Source organism: Coturnix japonica, chromosome 2 (assembly GCF_001577835.2).
Source record: "Coturnix japonica isolate 7356 chromosome 2, Coturnix japonica 2.1, whole genome shotgun sequence".
NCBI classification, from domain to species: domain Eukaryota; kingdom Metazoa; phylum Chordata; class Aves; order Galliformes; family Phasianidae; genus Coturnix; species Coturnix japonica.
This window is the reverse complement of record NC_029517.1, coordinates 133,644,818-133,669,713: the sequence shown is the minus strand read 5'-3', so window position 1 is coordinate 133,669,713 and position 24,896 is coordinate 133,644,818. Positions and strand designations below refer to the sequence as shown.

General features: G+C 44.0%; 2 protein-coding genes across 3 annotated transcripts; both read left to right on the top strand.

The window, feature by feature from the left end:
• The first annotated feature begins 9,768 nt into the window (after positions 1-9,768).
• LOC107310617 (lymphocyte antigen 6E-like) lies at positions 9,769-13,947 on the top strand. Of its 2 annotated transcripts, none has more exons than XR_001553659.2 (3): positions 9,769-11,234; positions 12,625-12,744; positions 13,244-13,947. XR_001553659.2 is itself a non-coding variant. In XM_015856424.2 (3 exons), exons 1-3 carry the CDS (start codon positions 9,798-9,800, stop codon positions 13,450-13,452), a joined length of 381 nt encoding a protein of 126 aa, XP_015711910.2. In that variant the 3' UTR covers positions 13,453-13,947. The 2 variants fall into 2 exon arrangements, 1 of the variants encoding a protein (XP_015711910.2); XM_015856424.2 differs by having other exon boundaries at positions 9,798-9,849.
• Positions 13,948-17,292: 3,345 nt separating this feature from the next.
• LOC107310639 (lymphocyte antigen 6E-like) lies at positions 17,293-22,472 on the top strand. Its single transcript, XM_015856472.1, has 3 exons — positions 17,293-17,476; positions 20,942-21,061; positions 21,858-22,472. The coding sequence occupies exons 1-3, from the start codon at positions 17,425-17,427 to the stop codon at positions 22,064-22,066; spliced, it is 381 nt and encodes a 126-aa protein (XP_015711958.1). The 5' UTR covers positions 17,293-17,424; the 3' UTR covers positions 22,067-22,472.
• Positions 22,473-24,896: the final 2,424 nt, after the last annotated feature.

Below are 24,896 nucleotides of genomic sequence, written 5' to 3'. Positions count from 1 at the left end.
AAATAAAATAAAATAAAATAAAATAAAATAAAATAAAATAAAATAAAATAAAATATAAAATAAAAATTCAGTCTAAATCTCCTCTCTTAGATTGAAACCATTTCTCCTTGTCTTATCACAATAGACCCTGCTATAGTGTCTGTCCCCTTCTTTCTTACAAACCCCCTTTTAGATACTAAAAGGCTGCTCTGATCTCCCTGGAGCCTTCTCTTCTCCAGGCTCAACAGCCCCAGCTCTCTCAGCTTGTCCTCACAGTGGAGGTGTTCCATCCCTTGGATCATTTTTGGTGTATTTCAGCTCTGAATGCATCAACTTGAGTTAGTAGAGAACTGGGAAACTTTGGGTTGATTCCCCAAATTATTTGCTTTGAATCACTGGTAAAATAAAAATAACGGCAGCAAAAAATACAGGGAGAAATAAAACTCCTTGTACTTATTGAAAGGAAGCGTGATAGAAGTCAGCACATTCCTACCAAACTTCAGTTTTGCATGGTGAATATTCAGTGATAAATGTCAAAAAAGGGGAGAAAAAAGAAAGAAAACAATAGAAAATCACTTCCCTGAGAAGTCCTGGATGGATTCCAATACTGAGAGCTGATCTAAGCCCACGAGAGGGAGCTAATGCTTCTGTATGGTGCCAGAGTGGCTACAGAATGCCTAAGCAATTTTCAAGGGAATAGAAACCAGTAGCTATGCAAGGGATGCAAGGGCTCTGCTGGAAACCACCCAGACTGTGTAAGCAGCCCTGGCAAGCCACCAGCGTCTGCTTGCTCCCACGCTGTCGGCAGCAGGGGATGTGCCTCTGTTTGTTGGCATAGGGTTTGCTTGTTTGTCTCATACCAGCTCGTGGGGAGCTTGTTTCTTGCTCTAGCATAGGCTCATAGAATCATGTCATGACCATAGACCATAGAATAGTTTGGGTTGTAAGGGATTTTAATGGTCACCAAGCTCCAAGCCCCCTGCATCATAGGCAGGGTTGCCAGTCACTGGACCATAGTACCATCCAACAAAATACTCAGAGCTGGTACCAAGATCTGCAAGGTTTCAACCCACAGGATATGGCTGTTGGCTACTTGGAAATGGGGAGCAAACCCCTCTTCCTTCCTGTAGAGCTTTTGGGAGTCCTGAAAATTGCTGGACTTTATGCAGGGAACCTTCTTTTCTTGGCACCTGCAAAGTCCCCTGGCCTAGGGAGTGAAGAGAGGATCAGACTGGAAAGATCTGTGCCATTACAGAATCATAGAATCATTAAGGTTGGAAAAGACCACTACAGTCATCTAGTCCAACTGTTAGCCCATCACCACCATGCCCACTAAACCATGTCCCTCAGTGCCATATCTACATGTTTCTTGAACACCTCCAGGCACAGTGACTCCATTACCTTCCTGTGCAGCCAGTTCCTCGCCATTCTTTCTGAGAAATAAATTCTCATTCACATCCAATCTGAATTATGGATGACTCTGGGTCCTCTCTTTCCAATTTTCCTGCACATTCCCTCTTTACATCTTCTCCCCTCTCTAATACTCGATCCCACTGTCTCTCCATTCCTCCTTATCCGTAGGGTTTAGCCACCCCCCTAACCCCTTAAATCCTGCCCGCCTGGTGCCATGCAAAGCTCAGATCCTGCAGTGCTGTTCTGCTATAACCAATGTGTAACACTCATCCTCCCTGTCATGCAATGAAGAAAATCTGTCATGCAAAACCAGAGTTGCTCCCACGTTGCTCCCTCCTACAGAAATGCTGTTCTTTGACTCACTGTAGAGCTGAGGAGCTCGTGTTAGGAGCTCTATTAGGATCTCTCTCCCCAGCTTCCTCGTCACCATTTTACAATTGGAGGTGAGGGCAAGGGAGTGGACATTGCTCAGTGTATGGGTTGCTTGGCCAAAGCATGATTTGGTGTCAGCAAAGATGCAAGTTGCACAGTCAGATGCATGAGCTCAAACCTATCTGAAGGGATTTATGAGCCATTAGTCTCATGTCCAGCCATGAGGATCTGGGTGGTGAAGAGTAGAGATTGCAGTGCCAGGACTTGTTCCCCAGAGATGATCCCAACAACAGGATAAGATACAGAGTCCTGTGTCCTCAGGAAACCTCTAAAAGCAGTGGGTGAGAGCACTGGCGTGGGTGAGGAGGGCAGATTAAATGCTACAGCAGAGAGGAGAGCAAGGAGGAGGCTTGGAAATGTCCTCCGCCCTAGAAAACCTGGGAGACCAGCTTATCTACTTCTTGCCCAGCTCCCATCAGGATGTCAGCAGTGGTGACAAGGGAGGGCAGTGCTTTGTCCCCTCTCCACACCTTACAAACCTCTTCTCCTTGTCTTATCTCTCTGGAGCTTTCTCTTCTCCAGGCTCAACAGCCCCTGTTTCTCCTTTCCCCACACTCAGAGTTCTTTGCTGCGTGGGGAAAAGCTGCCGTGCTTTTGGATTGGATATAACTGCAGGTTGATGCTGCTCCCAGGGCTTGTCCACATTGTGGGACTGATGGATTCAGAGAAAGCAAAGCTTGAAGAGTTTCTGAGTTTTGGGAAATTTAAATGGCACAACCATGTTGTGCATCCCAGCTCCTGCACATGCAGTAATTGCTTGCTTAGTGTGATGTGTTGCATCCCTCCCTTTAAGGCCATGCTTCTCTGGGGAAATGAGATGAAATGCCCCGTCCCTTGTAGGCATTCAAGGCCAGGCTGGATGTGGCTCTGGGCAGCCAGGTCTAGTGGCTGGCAACCCTGCACATAGCAGGGAGGTCGAAACTAAATGATCATTGTGGTCCTTTTCAACCCAGGCCATTCTATGATACTATGATTCTATGCACGGATGGCATCAGAGTAGGACTTTGTCCCACCAGTAGGAATCCTTGGCAGTGGGACATTAAAGATGTTGTGGTTGTGATAGTGATACCAAAGGGCAATGTCAGGTGTGGTGAATGGGTCAGAAAGGAGGTGTCCTGTGAAAGCTGTGCCTGGAGAATGAGAAATGAGGTTACGTCTTCAGAACAGGTCTCCAGGGTTGAGGCCATGGCAGAACCATTTCTATTAGCTTTTCCTTCATCCTATATCTCTTTTAGACTGAGAAAAGAATGGTCAGGAATTGGAACAGACCATCCAGGGAAGTGGTGGAATCACCATCCCTGGAGGTTTTCAAGAACTATGATGATGGGGCACTGAGGGATGTGGTTTAGTGGGTACGATAGGGATGGCTTGGGGTTGGACTTGATGATCATAGTGCTCTTTTTAACCTTAATGATTCTATGATTTTAAAGTTGGGTTTTCCTCTATACTGGGGCGGCAGAAGAGAGCAGCTGTGAACAAAAGCAGTGCCTGATGCCAAGCACTGTGTTTACAGCACAGAAATGGGTGGATGTTTCCCTGCCCCATGCAATCAGAGAGTGGAAAACTTCATAGAGTTTCTTTTCCCATCAGAGATCCTTCTTCCTTCCCACTGCCCTGCTTGTGCTTTGGGCTGCAAAGGAAAGCAGCAATTGCAGCTGCAGCAATCCACTTCTCTACCATGCCAGTGATTTTGGGCATGGTTCTCAAATTGGGAATGAGTCAAAACCCAGTACCCAGTGTATGCAGTCAAACTGGGACAAGTTGTTCCAACTATGCCCTTTTCTTGGCAAGCACAATGGTGTCTACAAACCCAGGGTGGTTTTTTCACGCTGCTATTGCTCCCTGGCATGGTGTGGGTGGTTTTTGGTTCCCATGCCCTTCCCAGGCTGTCATCCATGAGGTTTTCAAAGTTTTTGTTTGTGCTATGTGACTGGCAAGCTGGGTTTAGGAGGGGCTGCTCCACCAATAGATGGCATGGACTGTGTCAAGAGAGCTGCTCTCCCCATAACTTGGAGCATCAGGGGTGAGGGTGAAGAACCAAAGCCTGGGAAGGCTGCAGTATGCTGCAAAGGCAGATCAGTTCCTTTCCCTCCCTCTGCTTGACCACCAGTGAAAATATGCACCATAAAACCATATTTTTTTCCATGATAATAATAAAATAATAATAATAAAAAAACAACCACACACAGCTCTTACTCTTTGGCTAATCCTCCTGGGAACATACCCTCTTGCTTGCCCTGTTAGGCATATGATTGTGATCCCAGATATCCTGCTGTTTGTTTCTCTACCCTTCTCAAAACACACCTTTCGGGTTGGGATGGTTTCAGCCAGGATGTTTCCTCCATCTACTGCTCCTCCACCTGCTGTGGGCTCACCTCTTACAGAGACAGCTCTGATCTCCTTGCCCTCCTTGTCTGCCTTTGAGGATGCGGTTGTGGAGGTTTCAGCATGGCTATTATCCAAGGTGTGACGAGTTTCTAGATGTAACAAGCACCTTTTTCTCACCATGCAACTGGGGTTTTGACGCCTTGCTGGGTGAGCAGGAGTGGGTCAAGAGAGAAACTGGAGCACCCTCATCCTGCCATGCATGTACTGAATTTTTTCTACTCTCAACCGCTTCTTGCTTTCCACTCTCAGTTGGGTCTCACCTGCAAGAAATCAGAACCAGAATCCCTAAAACAAATGAACTGAAGACACCTTGTCTATGGAGCTCATTACAGCTTTCCCTCAGATGGAGAAAGGAAGTTTTCTCATTTCACTCTCATTTAACCATGGAAATTTTAGCTGTCAGGTTGCACGTTGCACAGCAGAGGATATTTCCAGCCTTGAAAGAGCCATCACTCAAATCATTGGATGAGTCAAGAAAATTTAAAAAAAAAAAAAAAAGAAGAAGAAAAAAAAAGGAAAAAAGAACAATTTTGCAAAGCATGACTGTTTCCTTGCCTGCTGGGGAAGAAGGGGATGTGTGGCATTCTGGGTGCCTTTATAGTGGCACCTATATATATTCCCTATATAGATAAGGGAAATTATATTTCTGACAGAAGGTAAATTGTCAAGTACAGCACGACTTTCTGATGTCCCTGTGGAGGCTCTCACAAGGCCAGCTGCTACCATAGCTGTGTCACAGATGAATTTCTCCCATATATATCCCTGGCCTGGAAGCTCCAAATGACTGTTCCCTGCACCACCATGTGACTCTAAGATCTTGAATTTTTGGAGAGCTGAACCTCCAAAAAAAATCCCACTTTCAGGGAAATGCAATGACAGAATTATCAGGTGAGCTGTGTTACGAGTGTAGCCTCAATAAACCTGTCTAAGATAATGTCTCTATACACAGTTGTGGCCAGTGGTGTCCTCCTTGGAGAGGCATTAATTCCTTAGAGGGTATCCCAAGGGATACCCTCACACTGAGGGTGGTGACACAGGTTGCCCAAGGAGGCTGTGGATGCCCCATTCCTGGAGGCATTCAAGGCCAGGCTGGATGTGGCTCTGGGCAGCCTGGTCTGGTGGTTGGCAACCCTGCACACATCAGGGAGGTCAAAACTAAATGATCATTGTGGTCCTTTTCAACCCAGGCCATTCTATAATACTATGATATGATTCTATGAACTTTCTCTTTCACCTCTTCTTCATCCCAGCCATGCTTCTCCACCATCCTTTTTCCTTCAGACCCTAGAGTTCTCCAGTATCCCCCCCTCCTGGCTATTGAGGTCTCACCACCAACATAAATCTTGGCTCTGAATCCAAGAAGGATGATTCACATCCACAGCCTCTTTCCTTTACAAACAGGGTGGTGACCTCCAAATTGCTTGCAAGGAACAGTCTCATGTGAGGGCTGCTGATTGGGGTGTGCCCTAACTGTGTTGATAGTCTGATGGTATGGATAAAGCTGGGCTTGTGCCATGTTTGCTACTCTGGATCCAATCCTTGAGCCAGGACATTGATGTGGATGTGAATCAGGGTACTTGATCCCATCACTGGACTCAGTAATCTTAGTGGCCTTTTCCAGCGTTTATGATTCTATGCTTCTATGTGTTGTCTAATGTGTCCCAAGCTGATGGGGCTGAATTATCTCTCAGGACCTTGGAGGTTAAAGGCATGTGAGAGGATGGTTTTGTTAGCTTCTTGGCTGGTAGCCATGGTCTCAGTAGGCCTCATGTTCATAGAATCATAGAATCATACACTGACTTGGGCTGGAAGGGACCTCAAAAATCATCTAGTTCCAATTTCCCTGTTGTAAACAGCATTACCATCCACTAGATCAGGCTGCCCCATGCCCCATTTAACGTGGTCTACCATGCTTCCAAGGATAGGTCATCCACAACTTTGGACAACCTGTTCTAGAGCCTCACTACTTCTGTTACTCAGCTCTTGTGAATCTTTTGGTGACAGTCAGCTGTCGTGCTGAGATAAAAGTCTACCAAATTCATATTGTTTTCAGACTGACAAGGTGAGTTTGGGCTAGTCCTGTGCTTTCTAGCTGGAGGCTTAGTAGCCTCCACTATCTGCCATAAGGCTGCCTTGAGGAGTTCTGTCCTGTTTGGAGCCTACTTGTTCTGTTTGGTGCTAGGATGAGAGGTAATGGCCTTAAATTCTACCAGGAGAGGTTCATGTTGGATGTCAGGAAAAATTTATTTCCTAGAAGAGTGATAACAGGCTTTGCAGAGAAGTGGTAGAGTCCCCATCTCTGGAGACATTCAAGAACCATGGAGATGTGGCACTTTGACCACATTGTTTGATGCTCATGATGGTGAAGGGTCAACAGTTGGACCCGACAGTCTAAGTGGTCTTTTCCAGCATTAATGATTCTTTGATTCTACCAGTTAGATGCCTCTACACTTAACTCTGTTGCAACTGCAATGAAATACAGAGCCTTCCCTGACCCATTAAGGAGGGAGGAGAGGACATAATCCAACCAGCCTGATGTTATCTGAGGCCAAGCTGGACTGCTTGACCTGCATGCACCAGCTGCATGATTCAGGCATAACATGAGCACAAAGCTTGTGCATTTTCTTCTTGTCCCACGATCTCTCCCACGTTGTGAAGTTTCCAACAGTGAGACGAAGAACAACTGTGATTGGAGCTATCCTCCAGAAAGAAAAAAGGAGAAACCGGGGGGAACTGGCAGTAAAACTTCCTCAGACCTTGACATTTGTTACACGTATCCACTCCATTCTGCATAGAAAACACTCTTTGTCTATCTGCACTTACACAAAAGGGGGACAAACTTTGCACAGTGTGCTCCCAAGGTCTGGCACAAACACACGTGCTGACCATTGCCAAACAAAAAGTGGGTTAAAGTTTCTTCCTTAAAACTCCCAAGCTCTGGTAATTTGTTACACCCTCTGTGGTACCAGGTTGGCACCCACCTACCCCACTTTCTGCTCTCCCTCCCCTCTACCCCCTTTGTCTTCTTTCTACCTTTCCTTCCCACCTCCCCCCCCCCACAAGCTCTTTTTCCTCTCCTTGCTTTTAAAAACTGAGCTTCAAGACATACTTGGCCCCTGTTGGTGATACTGGTGGGAGTCCAGAGCCCTGGCGGTGGCCCTGGCCGTGACTGCAATAGCAACATCATGCAATAAAAAAGCATGGTTTGAGACATGGCCAGAACCCTGTCTGGGTCTGAAAGCTGCAGTTTTCTACTTCAGGATATAGGGATAAGGGCCAGGTGATGCTCTAGTTGCCTTCTGTACCCTGGTTGCCTACAGACACCCTGTATTCTGATTGCAACTGAGATTTGTGGAGCGACAGAAAATGCTCTTCAGACCCTAAAGGGATGTGGTTAATACCCAAGCAGCATCTGCACAAAACATGTGCACTGTCCACAGTGATAAGTAATGCCACCATAGGGGACACAGTGGAGGACCAATCCTTCCTTCCCATCCCATTTTCCTACATTCCTTTAATTATTTCCCCACTCAAGATTTGTCTGTTCACTTTGATTTATTTTGCTTTGTAACAATATTTCTCAACTCTCTCTTTCTCTCTTTCCAGTTCCGGCTGAAATATTAATCTTGTTTATTATTATTAGCCTTCTCCCTCTCTAATCTATTTAAATGCTTTCCTACATTTCTACTTCCTACAGCCCATTTCTCACTTGTAAATTTTCTGTTCAGCTGCACTGTGCTTTAACAGTGTCATTTATTTACTGCTCATTTATTTGTTTTAATTTCAAAGCCTTTCTCCTTTCTTGTTGTGGTCTGTGTACATGCATTGCTCCTTTCTTCCTGCTGAGGAGAAGCATTTCTCTGCTTGGTTGGCTCCAGGAGGGGCTGGATTAAGAGCAATAATTCAATTTATTTTGTTACTTTTGATTTCTTTTCTGGATTTTCAGTGTAGATGAAAAGGAAAGTTTTTACTTTCTATTTCACTGCCGGCCAGCTGGAGGTTGGACACTGTAAGTAAAACAAACATGTGGACTAATACTTATCCTTCCTCCCCCCACACTCCAGCAGATTATATTTCCTTCCTGATAGCATTCATGCATGTACAATGTCTGGTGCAGACAGTATGGCTGTTTTACAGATTATTTCCTAAGTATCATTGCTGCATTAGCTGTCATGTGGGACTCACACAACCTTGCTAAAAGAAGAGGTGATTAAAGATTCATGCTCAAGGTCAGGGTAAATCTAGAAAGAAGAATGGAGGACTCTAAAAACAGGATACTTCCATCCTTTAACAGGCAAAAGCAGAGAGAGAAAGCACTGGGGTTTGAAGGAATGAGGAATTGTACAAAAGAAGTACTGGGAACAAAAGAGAAGTTGTAGAGGTTGGGCAGGAAGCCATCTGCTTAGGATTCTGAATATACAGACTGTGAACCAATGTGTTAGGGAGCGATGTGGAGAAAAGAAACAATTGGATGCTCTTTATTCTGTTTCCACATGCTCCATGACCTTAGAATTTTAGAATCATAGAATCATTAACGATGGGAAAAGACCTCTAAGATCATGTAGTCCACTGTCCAATGTCCACCTACCAATAAATCATGTCCCTAAAACCCCAGAAGGAACCGTCCTGTTTATGAACTGCCCTTGGTCTTTTCTCTCTCTGAAGATGAAGGTTCCTAGTCTGATGAGATCTCCTCTTGGCCAGCACGTGTTTCATTTCTTTCTTGTTTTCATTTCTAATCATTCCCAATTTAACTCCCACAGCTGTTCCCATTCTCTTGCCTCTGCTGCGTGATGTGCATATGTGGCAAGAGGTGACAGTATGCTTGTGAGAGCAGGAGGAGGGAGCCTGGATGGACTGAGGAGGTCACCAAGGACTGGAAAAACCTGATAGAATCCACAGATAACAACAAACATTGTCGCTTGGAAACCCTAAATGTTTCTGGAGGGCAGAGAAGCAGAGCAAATAAAAGCACTGGACCCCATCCCTGCTTGAGCCCTTGAGAACCTCAGTGACGGTCCCCAGGCACAAACAGTTGTGTTGTGGGAATGCTACAGTACAGGGTTTTTCTGCTTTAAGTACTTTTCTCAGTACAAGTGGGTTCATTCTGAAGGACTGTGGGCAAGCCAGTGAAAATCTCTTTATTTACCTATTCTCCCACTTTCATTATGACAGATATCAATCTGTCCTGTTGTGGATGGAGGATGCCAGATGATTCCTCACATGAAAGCAATGAGCCACACCAGACTGGCATGGCAGCCTCAGCCTTGCTTTAAGTTTTGTGGCTCAACCCTATAGAGTAGGAAGGGACTCCCGTGTCTGAATCATAAATTGCTCCTCCAATTAGCCCTGCAGACGTTGGAATAACAGATTGGATCGGAGTGAGAGGCAGAAGAAATTGCTGCGTGTGATGGGTTATTTCCTACGCACAAACACACCCAGCGCTGATTCCATATTATGGGCTGTCACTCCCCAAAACTTCAAATTGATGCAATCAGATGAAATCAAAGCAAGCACAGTCCCAGTATAAAACCTTTCGATGGTGCATCATCCCACACTGTGCGGGCTCTGAGGGTACAGCAATCATGAAGGCTTTGCTTGTTGCCCTGCTGGTGGCAGTCCTATGTGCTGAGCAAGGTAAGGTGCTACAAAGGCTTGGGGCAGCCAGGTGGAGAGGATGGAAATACCAGAAGAGAAGTTAGAGATAATGCAAGAACAAGAGGATTTGACTGCTTTTGCTGCGATTGCTGAAGTATCGGTAGTGCACTTTTTCTTTGGTATTCCTTACTTCAGACGATATTTAGTGAGATTGAGTCTTAGCCTCTGTTTGAGCTCTACCAAGGTGCTCATACCCCACAGAAGATGAGCTCGTGACCTGTGTTTCTCTCACTCTCAAGTACTATGCTCTGAGCATCTGAAGATACACACGTGAACCAAAAAATGCTAAGAGCTGAGGACCATCAATCCAGCCAGTTTGTTTGGATAATGCTTTCAGACATAGGGTTTGATTTTTAGGTGGTCCTATGTGGAGCCAGAAGTTTGTCTTGATGATCTCTGTGGGACCCTTCCTGCTCAAAATATTCTATGATTCCATGAATTAAGCTGGGCTCATGGTTTTGCCTTCAGTTTTCTTTTTGTTCCTGAATGAAACTGCTGGAGTTGCTGATAAAAATAACTGGGCTACTGTTGAGGCTTCATCTTCTGCCAGCGTTTCACTTTATTTCCCACAATGGCACTGCAATTAAGAAACTAGGTTGCTGGCAGATATTTGAAAACCCAAGAGCTCTTTGCTCACCGCTTTGATGAGCTTTCTTAAATGCCTCAGAGTGAGTGCATGTGTAATGGGATCCACAATATGTTGTGCTTGGCCCCTTTCAAAAGGATATAAAGATATGACTTGATAACTGCCTTGAGATAATCAAATAAAAAAACCACAACAGTTGCTCTCCCTGCATGTTTGTAATCCCAAGGAGTACTGCAAGCCTTTTTGCACTGCTAAGGCTATTTCTGACTGCATTTGCAAAGCTGGAGCTAATGGAGGGAGGGTGGAGGCCAAACATAGGCAAAGCTTCATAACAACTGCAGTGTTTTAAGTGGTTTCCTGTCTTGCATTAGTGAAAGAGAGCATGAGTGCATTTCTCTTGCTTTTGCACACGTACTGGAAGCTCGGTTCTGAAGGAAGTGTTTTCAAATAGCTATGTGTGATTTATCAGAGAAACAGATCAAGAAAGACTAGATGGAATGAAAAATGTGGTAACATATTGGTCGGACAGCAAGTCTGGAATTGCTCTGGCACGGTACGCAAAGGATATCAATCCACAGCTTGAGTCAGGGGACATCCAGAGAGAAAGGTGGGAGGCTCAATCCAAATGATAGAGAAGCACTGAGTGTTGTATGAGTCAATTAAAAGGAAGTTGAAAGAGCATCTGGGTAGGTTTCAGAACAAGGTGATCGGTCATTTGGTGAAGTTCAAAGCTCCAAATCTGTATGCAAGGCACCTGAACTCCCTGCAGCATAGACAGGTAGGTTTTCCTTCTCTGACCTGGGGGAGTTTGGGCATAAAATGGCTTTTTATTTTCTTTTATAGCTGCTTCTGGAGTTGTCTAACCAAAAGTTATGGGCAGGTTCAAATTTAGGGATGTGTTTGAATCAACTGAGCAGCTGGGCTTCAGAGAATAGTGGAAGGAGATTAAAAAAAAAACAGGTTCAAAATCAATTGAAAGGAGATGCTCTGTGTAGAAATAAGGACTTAAGAAAGTAAAAAAAAAAGAGCTGAAGTAAGTAAATTTTGGTCTAAATGAAAACCCTCTCTGGGTTGCCAGTTTATCACCTTTGATCAGGAACCCTCAATCAATGGGGTTCTGCCATGCAGGTTCTTGTGGTCACTGTTCCTGGAGGTGTTCAGGAAAACGGTAGAAGTGGCATGGTTTAGTGGGCATGGTGGGGATAGGTTGATGGTTGGACTTGATGATCTTAGTGGACTTTTGCAACTTTACTATGATTCTATAATCCTAACCAGGGGTGGCAATGGAGCAGGCTGCCTTTGATATCTGCTCAGCTGCCTCCTTCACCTCTGACCAGAAATTTAAGGAAATGGTCACAGGACTCTGAACAGGATGGAAACCATTTTTTCATTCCCAGCAATTGTGAACCAACCTCCAGGGAACGCAATGGCACGCGCCTGTGTTTCTTGCTTGGCCAGGTGTCAAGCTTGGAAATTTGACTCAATTTACTAGAGTTTTGTTCAGAAATAGATATCCTTCCACCTCCTGTCTTCGTAATTGCCCTGGCTGAGACTTGCTTATAATGTCACCGAGGACATGCTGTTCAAGGCAATGGTGGAAATAATCACTCCATTGTTCAGAGCAGCCTCTCCCAGGGAACTCCCTTTAACGTGACTCTTCTAAGTAATTTAGCTCACAGAGGTATCATAGGCTTTAATTAATTCGTGTCTGTACAGTGTTTTGCAGATGCACTCTGAAAATACTAAAAAAAAACACCTTAAGCTCTCAGCTGAGAACGGTACTAATTTATTCTCCCCTTGCCCAAACTACACTATGCTAAACTATACCAAGTTCTGCTTCTGCAGGTTGGCTGCCAACCAGGGCAGCATAAAACCCAGGAGAAATGGAACTTAGTCTGGAGGAAAAGTCACAGGAGAGCACTGCTCAGCCTGAAAAATGTGTTTTCAGATTTAATCACCAAAAATCTGAAGTAAAGAAAACTTGTTTTCTTCTGTTTGTTTGCCTTTTCAGCTTCATTAATCAAAACCAACCTCTTATTTAACTTGCTGGGAAGACTCATTTGTAACATGTACCTTTTATTTTCCAAGAAGGGACATGGCTTTTGACACTTTCTTCCCAGAAGTGTGTTGCTGAAGCCACTGATGTGTGTCTTAAATGCTCTTTCCAGCTTCCTCCTTGTTTTGCTACACATGTGAAAATGAGCACTCCAACTGGAACTGCCTTAAAACCTACAAGTGTGAAGAACATGAGAATTACTGTACAACCACATACAGTGCTGCTGGGTTTGGTGAGTACTCGTAACACATCAAGAATTATGTTTCTTGTCTCCAAGGACGGAGATAGGCAATAATTTCTTCAGGGCAGTAGTCGCTCTTATTGGAGTTGATCACAAGGGCTTGAGGCTCACGTCACATAATGTGAACACAGATATTTTCATGAGCAGACCTTGTTGCTTTATCTGGAAGCTCTTACCCATGCTTTGTGACATAAGAAAGGGGTTAGTTATAAGGAATGTAGTTTCAGAAATTAAATATGCACAGACAGTGATTTTTTGCTGTCCTGAATGAAGCAAGGCATGGATTTCTATCAAGGACTTTAGTCTAGTGTTGTCCACTTGATTCAGGTTGTGTGAACCCTCACCCAGTACTCATCAGATCTGTTAATCTCTGTTATTCCTGCATTGCAAGTTAAATTCAGAGCATTATACTCCTCCCATTTTCCTCTGGTCAGAACTTGCAGGTGAATCTTACTTCACAACTCTCCTTTCTTGTCTGTTTTTCATCCAGGCAAAGACATGGGATATCGCATAACCAAGAAATGTTCTGCAGACTGTCCTGAGACCAACACAGACTTTGGAGTGGTGGCCATTTCCACCAAGTGCTGCAAGACCTCCCTGTGCAATTTCAGTGGTGCCAACAGTGTGAAACTGAGCTACGCTGTGATGTTCCTGGGGACAGTAGCCAGTTTGATCTGTGTCATTAGGGCAGGATTGTGATGAGGGTTGGGGGTGGGAGAAGACATGGCAACCCAAGGGCCTACACATGGTCTTGCCAAAAAGATTAAACAATGTCTTTTGTCAAGTATCTCCACCAAGGTCTATGCTATTCTGCTTTTTTTTCCCAACACTTTTTTTTTTTTTTTCCCAGACCTGACCCACAAAATGTCATGGCAGTGTAGCTCCTAGTTTGGTTTTTCTTTTTCCCCCTTATTGTTTTGTACTAATTTTCCCCAAGAAAGCTATTTTGATTGCACATACGTGACAATTGTCAGACAAAATAAAGATTTATGTTATTCTAGAGAGTGTTTGATATATCCACGCTAAGCTCAGCCTGAGAAAACAGCTCTGCTTGAACGGGCTGCAGCTTGAATCTCTACATCACATCAGATCCCTTTTATTTTTTTAGTGTCTGGGAGTACTCTCTTGGCTGCCTTTCCCCATTGACTCAATTGCATCCAGAAGCTCAAGAAAGACACTCCATAAAGCCACATGTTCTGCCTGATCACTCAGAGCTGATGAATGAAGGTGTCAATGTGGAAAGGTCAAAGCCATTTGTGTTGTTCCCAATGCAAGCTGGCACTCGTGGAGGCATAGAGGACTGCTTTGCAACTACAAGCACATGGGAGTGGGGGCTTGGCAAGTTACACTCTTGGCAGTGCTAACAAGTCATATGATCACTGCAATGTGGATGATTTCACCTCTTAAAATGGGTCAGAGTACCTCCTCGAGATGCTGGGGATGTTCAAGATAAGGACGGTGCTGTTAAGAGTTCCACTCATTGAGAGATGGCCTCTGTGGCAGCTTGGAGAAGATTCTGGTTTGGTAGTTCAGGAAAAATTTCTCCTCTGAAAGCATGGTGAGATATCAGAACAGTCTGCCCAGGGAAATACTGGAGTCACCGTCCCTGTGGGTTTTCCAGAAACATGGAAATGTGGCACTGAGGGACATGGCTTAGTGGACATGGTGGGAATGGGTTGAAGATTGGACTTGATGATCTTAGAGGTCCAACCTTTGTGATTCTATGATTCTAAATGATTGCTCATGCCTACAGGGATGGGAAATGGGCAGAAAGAGCTTAGAGAGGCGGTGCTGCCTGATCAGATGGGGTGATCTCTTTTGCTGCTGTATTTTGAGGCTTGGGAATGGGAGAGATGAAGTGGAGATCCCAGAAGAGCCCTTGGAGGAGCAGAGCTCTAAGATAATGGTCAAAGGACACGCACTCCTGGAGCAAGAGGGTGCGTAATTCCTAGTGGAATACCATGCAGGAGCCACATTTTAGGAGGGCTTAAATAGAAGTAACGCCTGGAAAAAATACTCCTGCATGCAGCCCAGTTGGGTTGGGGAGCTCTGCTCCATCAGTGCTCAAGGCGAACTGCAAAGGGCATGAACTTTTCTGCACCACGGTGAGAAACCACAGTGCTGGCTGAAGGCTGTGAAAGGCTTAGTCACTCTGTAAAGATTTATTTTCTGGGCAACAAGAGTGTCCTGGCATTCCTTGAAATATGAGATGGTCCAGCTGAAGTGTTGAGGCATTTCTTTTTGGAAAGAGAAACAGAAACTTGGCTTTTGTGCTTCTCTTTAATCTCTTTCACCATCACTTTTTCCCTGTATACTAACCGCATTAATTTCTGAAATGATTCTTAAGGCTTTGGGCCAACTGGAAAATCTATGAACAACATTTGAATTATGCACCATGGTTAACTTTAAATTTCAGCTTTCGTTTCTTGAAAATAAATACATGTTTTCACCAAAATAAAGAAATTATTCATCCTTCTCCCATGGTAACTTCAACTAGGTTTAGAACAAGAGGAACAAAACAAGACAAGGAAAACACGCATCCCCCTCACTCTCATTTAAATCCCTTACTTCTCTTTCCAAAATGTTCTGGAATTTCATAACATCTAAACATTTGTAAGCTGTAACGTTCTCTTCTCTTTTGCCTGGGTCCTTCTGGTGACCTCTTTCTATCCGCTTGGAATCTTTTCAGTCTATATCACCTGGTATTGATAAGAGTGGAAGTCATTAACATCAGAGACATACACAGGACTAGTTGCAGGAGCATGCAAAAACCCTGCAATAACTCCTTTATAAAAATACACTATCTCCATCTCCAAATCTCAGCAGCTTGCAGGAGACAAGACATATTTCGGGTTTTCCTTGGATGAAGCTACAAGGGAGGGAAGGGAAAAAAAAAGTGCCTGGCAGATCTGCTATTTCTGTACCTGTTAATGGATGCTGCTGGCTGAAATAAACCTGAATGTGGGCTGCCTCTGCAGTGCAATGTACAGGCTGCAGAGTGACATTGCCTGATGGCTGGAGCACCCTGCTCTGCCATTACCTCGAATAGCCTGCAGTAAAAGTTGATTAGCCAATAAAAATATATGAAATATCTTCTGGATTGGAGATAATAAACTATGTCAAGGAAATGAGGGCTGCAGTCCCTGGTATGGAGGGTGCAAGCTTCTGTTTTCCTCCTGCCTGATATATTACGAAGGCATTGGCTTTCCTTGGCCAAACAACACCCCTCCTTTGAGCTTCCTTGGTTAATTGCTGCCTCTGTTCCTGCTGAGTTTCATGCCCTACCGATTGAGAAAACAGAAATTTCCTCACCTTAGTCACGTAAGTCTTCATACTAGCAATATTTCTATGTTCAGTTTACAAGACACTGGAAAGACTTACATCACCTGAAGAACTGGGCATGCCTTTCCACTGAGATAATGGTTGGAGGTGGGTCCTACTGGAAGATCAACCATCTAGTGGGAGGTGGAAATCTAAGCAATTTTGGGACCAAGAAAAAAAGAAAATACAACAGATGGAGAGCAGCAAGGGGCAGAATCCCTGGCAGAAGCCTGAGGCACACAGGTTGCTCTGAGTGTCACGTGCAAGGGACTCAGCTGGATAATTTTTGGGTCTGTGCCTCCATCCCAATGGTTAGATGGCAGAAAGACAATGGTGGGAGGAAAAAACAACAGAGATGAGAAGAAAATGAAGAACGATCTGATTTTGTACAGGGAGAAACGTGGTAAAAATGGAGGAATAGAGCTCTCTCTCTATATATATATACCCAAAGGTGTACTTCTATCAGGCATTTAGAATGATACTGGTTGGCTATCATTCTTTTTTTCTGAAGACTTAATGTGCTGATAGCATTGATCAGGCAGCCCCTCACTCTCTATGCTTTCACTGTTTTGTTTGTTGTTGTTTTTTTTTCTCCCTGACATTTATTTTTTTTCCCAATTCCTGAGAAAATTCACAGCTTGCTCAATGTGATGGGGGTGGATGTTATTTTTATTTTCTAATTTAGGTGGTCATTTTCATTGCCTGGTGGAATTTATTTCCCAGTAAGAGAATATCTTCCCTCATATAAAATATCCACTTTTTTTGAACAGAAACATTTAGGATTTTGAACTGCGGTATTGAAAAGACTCGCAGAAAATTAAACCTGGTCCCCTATGAAATGCAGTGGAAGGAGATTGCTCTTGTGATCTAGCTGTACTGAGAATCCTGGGAGACGTTTTGAAGATGTTTCAATCCCAATTTCAATTTCAAATTCAATCCATTTCCATATGCACTAAGACAATGTGTGAGGATGGGATCCTGGAGGATGCAGCCTTTGCTGAGCCTGGAAAGGTGAGCACTCGCTTCTCACGTGGACTCTGTTCTGTTTTCCTGTGTTGCTTTTCCTCTACTTATCCAGAATTAGAAACTGTTTCATACTTAGTACCAGATGAGTAAGCCACATTGTGAAATAACTCAGAAAAGAATAGGGGGGGAAGATATGTGCTTGTTTAGATTTCCAACAAAGCATATTTCCCCATACAAGCACTGGCATGTTACTCTCAATCAGTCATTGCCTGACGCACTGCAACACCATGGTTATTATCCTGCCATAAAAGCAAACACAGCAGAGGTATAAAAGCTGCCACGTGTGAGCTCTGCTTATTTTGGAGGCTGTGAGAACTGTAAAGGATGAAGGCTTCTCTTCTTGTCCTGCTTGTCATTGCCCTGTGCACGGAGACTGGTGAGTCGCCAGGGGTTGTTTTGTGCAAGCAAAAGGCAGGAGCTGGGGCATGTCATTGACACTGCAGGCTGAGGAGAGGATTTTGCAGCACAAATAGTGATTATTATGCTCTAGAGGATATTCCATTCCTCGGGATAAGAGCAGCCAATCCTTTCTGTGGGCTGCTGTTTTCCTACCAGGAGAAATCATAGAACCATAGGACTATTTGAGTTGGAAGGGATCTATAAAGGTCACCTCATTCAACTCCTCTGCAATGAACGTGGACATCTGCAGCTAGATCAGGCGCTTAGAGCCTGGTCCAGGCTGAAATGATGCTGAGGAGCTGAAGTGGGGGTTGAGATGCTCTCTCACCTGACACCTTCCAACTCACTCCAGCATTTGGATTGGCTCTGTGTAGGGATCTGAGAGCATGGTGGAGCTCCATGAGGAGGGGAACTTAACTGAGGATTATACAGAGCTGGAAGAGGTAATATAGAATCATTGGTAATATGGAATCACTGAATCACAGAACCATTTGCGTTGAAAGGGACCTTTAAAAGTCATCTAGTCCAGTTCCCTGCTGTGAACAGGGACACCTACAGCTTGATCAGTGTGCTCAGATACCTCTCAAGCCTGACCTTAAATATCTCCAATAAGCCTGCAAATTTGACCTATAAGAAAATATAGCCTGACATTTTTTCTCTTGCTTATTTATTGGTTGCAATTAGAAACCTTAATCACCTAACTTGATAGAGATGTTTGTGCTGCAAGAAGATGTAGCTCTGTCTCCCATCTCTTTCCTGCAGTTTCTTTGTCAACTCTGATCCCAGGTTTGGGATGGAACCACAGGGTCCCATCCTCATTATGATAACTCTTTTTTTCTTGTCTGAATGTTTCTCTGACTACGTCAGGGGAAATGTTTGATTTTCTCAGCTCAGATGGCTTTTGCCCTATTCTAAACCTAGGATAAACCTAATATTTCTCTGACTCAGTTATAGGGCCAGAGAATACCTGCGTATTTCTGTCAGTTTCAGTCCCCACCTAGCAGACCAGTAAGGCTCATAGTTAATTTGAGGCTGTAATTGTCTTTACTGTGGGACTTCACCAGCTTCAAACTTGGCATGTACTCAATGGGGTTGAGAAACTCAAAGGCAATAAAGCCAATCCCTTCCTGCAGCTTATCAACTAAAATCACATTTTTTTAATAAAGATCACATGATGAGACAGCAAACTCACTAAAGGAGTTGATAAAAATTAAAACATAGGCAGCACCACTTTGCTGTGCAATCTAGCCAGAAAGCTGGTAGCTATTCCAATTAATCTCGAACCTGAATGATTTTAATGGTGCAAATTCTACCTCTGCCAGAACTTGTACTTTCTAGTGCCTTACATATGTTAACTGTTTATCCATGTGGCTCAAATTATTTGCATGAAAATCTTCACTGAAGAATGTTCCATTTCATTTAGAGCAGAGATCTTCCTTACTAGAGGCAGAAGACCTTCAAGGCAGCCACATGCCTTTAGTAGAATCATAGAATATGCTAAGTTGGAAGGGACCCATAAGGATCACGAAGTCCAACTCCTGGCTCCTCACAGGACCACCCAAAAATCAGTAGATGCTTACTGGGAGCAAAGGGCAGTTGTGATAGTCTCTTGCTTTGAGACTGAGTTCAACAGGACTCTGAAATTACTAGCACTGGGAATCTGGGATGAAACAGGACTTGGGCATGCAACAAGTTCCACAATTTCCTGCAAAGGTCTATAAAGTTTATCTTAATTGTCATTAAAGTACTAAATGTACTACATGTCTAGAAAACCCAGTCTGATGACTCTGCTCGAGTGTATGGCTATCAAGGTGGAAAGGGTGGTTCCCAGTGGACTGGAGCAGAGATGTGCCTGCTTTCAAGTTGCACAAGAGAAGTGAGCAAGGCAATGCAAATGTTGAGCTTGGGAAAGGAGAGAGATGGTATCTGAGACACTGCAAGCCCAGCCACCCAACCTCCGTGTCCTCTGCTAGGTGCTCTTCATCAAGAGATAAAAGAAGGAGGGTAGAACATGTGGGGATTAGAGGCCACAAGAGGAAAGTGAAGGTCAGTACTGAGTGGCTATGGGAAGGGAAAATGAGTTGTTAGCTGCAGTGGGGGTGAGGAAGCAGCTCCAACATAGACAGGGAAAGATGGGTACTTCTTCCCTAAAATTCATTTTTGTGGTTTCCTGTGATATACAGTGCATGCTCTGGTCACTTGGGTTAATGGAGTGGAGATTCTGTTTGGGTCAGACAGACTTATTTGACCCCTGTTTGGGTCCAAAAAGGGCAGAAATGTGGCTAAGACACTTCTGGCAAAGGTACCAGGAAGGGCAAAGGAACTTGGGCAAGAGAGAAGAAGGATGAGGGAAAAGAAGAGAAGGGGAAACAAAGCTAAGGGAGACTGCTGGCACAAGAATAAGATGAATATTAACTGGTCACAGAAAGGGATAGCCTGAGAATGAGAAGAATGAGACTAATCCCCTTTGGGTGGCATTACTGCAGGAGTGTTTGCTCCAGATAAACAGATGAGCAGGAAATTCCTGTTATCATGCAAAGAAACCTTCCCTAAGGATCTCTTTGCTATGAATGACTGCTTTAGCTTACTTGAGCACAAGCTGTTTTCATTCATTCCTATTAGCACAGCACTTTGCAGATGCACGGTGTTACAGATGTACCAAATTTGTAGTATTAGTGAGTATTTACCCTTGGATGACTAGAAAAAGGAATGTGCTGAAGCTGAGGAGCTAGTTTGCTGAGCCACGTCATCCACAGAGCCAGGATTGCTTCCCAGTGCAGGAAAGCCCCAGGAATGAATTCATCAGATGCAAGCATCCCCCTTCCCACCAAACACTGAGATGGAGAGCTACATGTCTTGTCTCTTATTTGAGATAAGTTGTGGGAACATGCAGGGAAAAAATTCGGTATGGCCAGAGAATTTACTCTCAGATCTCTCTTCCTTATAGGATTCAAGTTTTTTTGTAAGAATTCACTGTCAGTCCACCTGTCTGTTCTGAGAAAGAATGTATTGGCCAGGACTCTTCAGATAACTTGAAGGAGATGCAAAAGAGAATGGACAGGAATCAGTTGGTCTATTGGCCAACAGATGGAGATGGGGAGAGGTGTCAGAAATTGGGTTAGAAAGAGACCACAAGAGCCTCATGTTTCCAGTAGTAGACTTTCCAACTAACATTTCTGATGCCAGGAATTTAAATGGATTCAAGTGAGACTCAATTAAGTATCCAGAATGGATGTTCCTTGAGGATTACTGAATAAATGAACTCACAAGAATTTGAACTTAAAGCAATTTTGGTAAGAAAGAGCAATTTTGGTCCAAATTTGGATGCCTGCCTGTGGTGGTTGTGCTTGATAGATCCTCAGCCTGGACTAGCATCACCAGCTTTGTTTTCCTATGAATATTTCTAGAGATGAGTGATGGATGTTGTGTGCTTCTTCTGCAGCTTTCTCCTTGACGTGTTTCACATGCAAAGATGCAACTTCCAACATGCAATGTTTAAATCCAACCAAGTGTGCTGACCATGAGAACTACTGTCTTACGACATATTCTACTAAGGGACTCGGTGAGTGTGAAGCTTTTTCTAGGGCTCTCTCCTGACAAACAAGGTTTGAGATTAGGCTGACTGCAGGTGTCCTCCCATCGGGAGATATGACAGAAGAATTAGAAGGATCCTGTCACAAAAACAACAAGTATTGCTTCAGGCGTGAACTCAGCTAATTCATCTCTGTCACAATATATCGTAACAATGCTTGTAAAACACACCCAGGAGAGGGAAATGATGGAAAAGAGAAGATTTCTTTGTGCAACAACCTTGTCTAATCTATGGGCTTAAAGATATATTGACAGAGTGCTAGAACTAGAAAAGACCGGATGCTGTGCAAGGGAGAAAGCCAAGGCAAGATGATGATGACATAGAATTGTGGAACCACAGAGAATCATAGAACGGCTTGGGTTGTAAGGGATCTAAAAGATCATCTAGTTCCAAAACCCTGCCATAGACACATTTGCCAAGTGATAAATCAGGCATTAGATAAGGTTGTCCAGGGCCCTTTCCAACCTGGCTTTGAACATCTCTAGAGATAGGGCAATCTTGCACTAAAGAAATGCATTAGATGTCTGAATTTATGCTTCAGGTTCCATTCCGCTGGGTCTGAACATGGCATAGGAGCCTTAAGGTCAAGGGAAGGTCTCCATAGGTCACCTATAAACAAATAATGATGCAGCGAGGGAAAGCCATCAGCATTCAGTACAGAACAGCACATTCCCCACTGCATATTGTGCAGACAGTTTATCATTTATTAAAAAATATGAGATAAAAAAATCTGACTTTTCCCCTTGATCTCTCTCTCCCACTTCAGGTGATGACCGTCAGCAAAGCATTACCAAGAAATGTGCTGCAATTTGCCCAACAATTGACCTGAATATAGGGATTGCAGGTATTGCCACTAGCTGCTGCCAGACTTCCTTGTGCAACATCAGTGGGGCCAGCAGTGTGAAAACCAGTTACACCATGATAGCTGTGGGTGTCTTGGCCAGTCTTGCCTGCATCCTTCGTCTGGGGCTCTAAAGGGGATGGGGGGAAAGGAGCTACTTGGCCTTGCACTGCAAGAGTTCACTATCTCGTCTGTACAGAAGTTTCTGCCAGGGTGAACGTCATCCTGTCTCTTCAACCTGTCGTGTCTCATCCCATCAGTAAATATTTTACTCTTTCCATGCTCTGACAGCCATGCGCAAGAGCATGACCCTACCTCAGAATGGTGTTTGGAACGCTGTGTATGCTCTGTACCATACACAGAGTACTGTATAGACACCATCTCTCCTACTACAAAACTTTATAACTCCATACATTTTTGCCCTTCATTTTGGCCCTACCATTCTCTTGTGCCACTTTTCCCCTTATACCATTTTTTCCCATTTGATATTCGATTTGTTAAAACAGAAGCTGAGCACAATAAAGTTTTATTTTACTCTGTTGTGTGAGTGTGTGATACGGCACATAGGGTGCAGTAGCTGGGTGCATCCACGTTACCAGCAACAAAAGTGGAAGCATTCGTTTGCAAGTTGGATGGAAATGATGCTGAAATATATTGCATTCACTTCTCATTCACTCTGGGAAGCCTCTCCTAAGGTTTTCCTTTGTGGATTTTTTGTTTTGTTTTGTTTTTAATTGCTAGAAGTGTCATTTTGTAAGTCTGTTTCAGAGTAAGATCAGTTCTATTTGACTTGCTTTCAGTTTCTCTTCTGGGTCCGCTGGAGAAAGTAAATGGCTGCTGTGATCTTCAGCAGGCAAACAGAGGGGATGAGGTAGGACTGAAAATGAAGGGATCTTGAGCATTAAATTTTTCTTACAACGATTTAAGAAATCACTTCTTCCAGTGGAAGTTGCTTTATAAGCATTATGGATTATCTTGAAAAGAAAGAAAAGTAGCTAAAGCAGTGCTTAAAGGAAACTCATCAGAAAAAAAGAAAAGGTGGTTTCTACCCTGTGTCTGCTGGAGTGTATAACAAATACTTAACGCTGAGGACAAATCTCTTATGCTTGCTAGTCAAGTTTTCTACCTGTGTTAAAACTAAAGGAACTCATTCCCCTTTGCTGACCTTCCTTGTGGATAATAGCTGTGAATGAGAGATTTGCTCACTGAAACTCTTTCAAAGTGAGTCACTTAATGCTGAAATGCTTTCTCCTGAGCTGGAGAAGCTCTCCATTAGGATTACTCCATCAAAGATCTCCCAGGATAATTAGCTGGGTGCAGCTCACCCAGCTGGTTCTGTCTCCATAGACTCACCACACAGGGAGAGAAGCTGTATGTGTTGTTCACTCAACTGGGACTTGCCGGGAGCAGAGGAACAGCTATAGTGAGAAATATCTGGATCTTTATAACAGGTTTGCAAAGGAAACGTGGTCTTACAGCCCCAGCTTACTCAGCCTGCTCCTGTCCCTTTTTGTCCACCCTTCCTTTCTTTTGTATCTGACTACATGTTCTCTAGCTATTTCCTAGCCTTCCTTCTTCATCCAGCGCCAGCCTGGACTTCCCTTCCAATACTTATTTTCTTGCTAGAGATTAATCTCACTTTTTTTCTCCTTGGTGCAAATGCAGGATTGGCCAAGGATAATCCATCTTTAGCTACAAGAATCTTTGTTGTCCGTATGGTTTCTACTGCACTGCTATTCTTCAGTTGAGATGGTTCCTGCCTTCCAATCTGCTGCCTTCACCTTTCTTTCCCTCCTGCTAAATTTAGAGGTACTTCTGTGACATACACATTTGAACATCTTGAACGAGCCAACAACTTCTGCGACCATGCTCTGCCCTCAAATGGCCATACCCTGCCCTTAAACCAGATCACGAGATTGTGAAAATCAGGCTGTTTGAAGTAGTCTCCAATCTTTGCTATCCTCAGTTTTAGGATTTCTTAGGGACATTGTTAGTTGGCACAGACCAAGATCAGGCTGGGAATAGTAACAGTGACTGCAGTGATTGCAGGACACATCTTGTCCTGGTGAACTTGGGAATATAAACCTATTCTTGGCATCCAGGTTTAAAAGAAGGTACTGTTCTGTGCTACCTGAGCTTGGAAGGTGCCTCTCTTTTGGGCTGACAGGAAGGCTGGGACCTGAAAGAAAAATGTTTGGACCAAAGGGCTGAAGAAACGTGATAGATCCTGCTTCTGTAATGCAGGAATTCATGCAAGATTTCAGTTTTGTTGGGTTAATGCTTGGACTAGATGGTCATAGTGGTCTTTTCAATCTTAATGATTCTAAGATCTATGTTCTGCTTATGGCTGTTTAATGGAGGAGTTATGAACAGCACTGGGAAGCCAGGATTCCTGTCCCAAAGGGAGCAGATCCAGCTGTGGGCACCAGCCTGCCTTTATCACTTTGTTTCTCCTTATTCTTTACTATTGAGAGTGGTAAGGTGCTGGAAAAGGCTGCCCAGAGAGGTTGTGGATGCCCTGTCCCTGGAAGTGTTCAAAGGCAGGTTGGATGGGGCCCTGGTCAGCCTTGTCTAGTATTAAATGTGCAGGATGATGGCCCTACCTGAAGCAGGGAATTGGAGATTAATGATACTTGAGATCCCTTCCTACCTGGGCCATTCTGTGATCCTGTGTTATTCTATGACCCCAAAGGTTTTACGTTCCATGTTGCCCAGCAACACAACCCATCAAGACTGACTCACATCTCATGTTACATAAAATGGTCCTTATCTGGAGATGGGAGCAGCAATTGCCCTGAGGCACAGGAGGTCCTTCCATGGAAAATTCTCCTTGGCAATAGTTCTTGTATAACAGAAGACTCCTCTCTGCTAGCCTTCCTGAGAAATCCTGATGTAACATCTTCCATGCCTAATTTCAGATCCCTCTACCAGGGTTTCTTATCTGTTGGCTACAGTTACTACACA

Coding starts and splice junctions, on each gene's coding strand:
- LOC107310617 (XM_015856424.2), top strand. CDS start 9,798: ATGAAGGCTTTGCTTGTTGCCCTGCTGGTGGCAGTCCTATGTGCTGAG. Junction 9,850..12,624: donor AGTCCTATGTGCTGAGCAAG/GTAAGGTGCTAC, acceptor TGCTCTTTCCAG/CTTCCTCCTTGTTTTGCTAC. Junction 12,745..13,243: donor ATACAGTGCTGCTGGGTTTG/GTGAGTACTCGT, acceptor TTTTTCATCCAG/GCAAAGACATGGGATATCGC.
- LOC107310639 (XM_015856472.1), top strand. CDS start 17,425: ATGAAGGCTTCTCTTCTTGTCCTGCTTGTCATTGCCCTGTGCACGGAG. Junction 17,477..20,941: donor TGCCCTGTGCACGGAGACTG/GTGAGTCGCCAG, acceptor CTTCTTCTGCAG/CTTTCTCCTTGACGTGTTTC. Junction 21,062..21,857: donor ATATTCTACTAAGGGACTCG/GTGAGTGTGAAG, acceptor CTCCCACTTCAG/GTGATGACCGTCAGCAAAGC.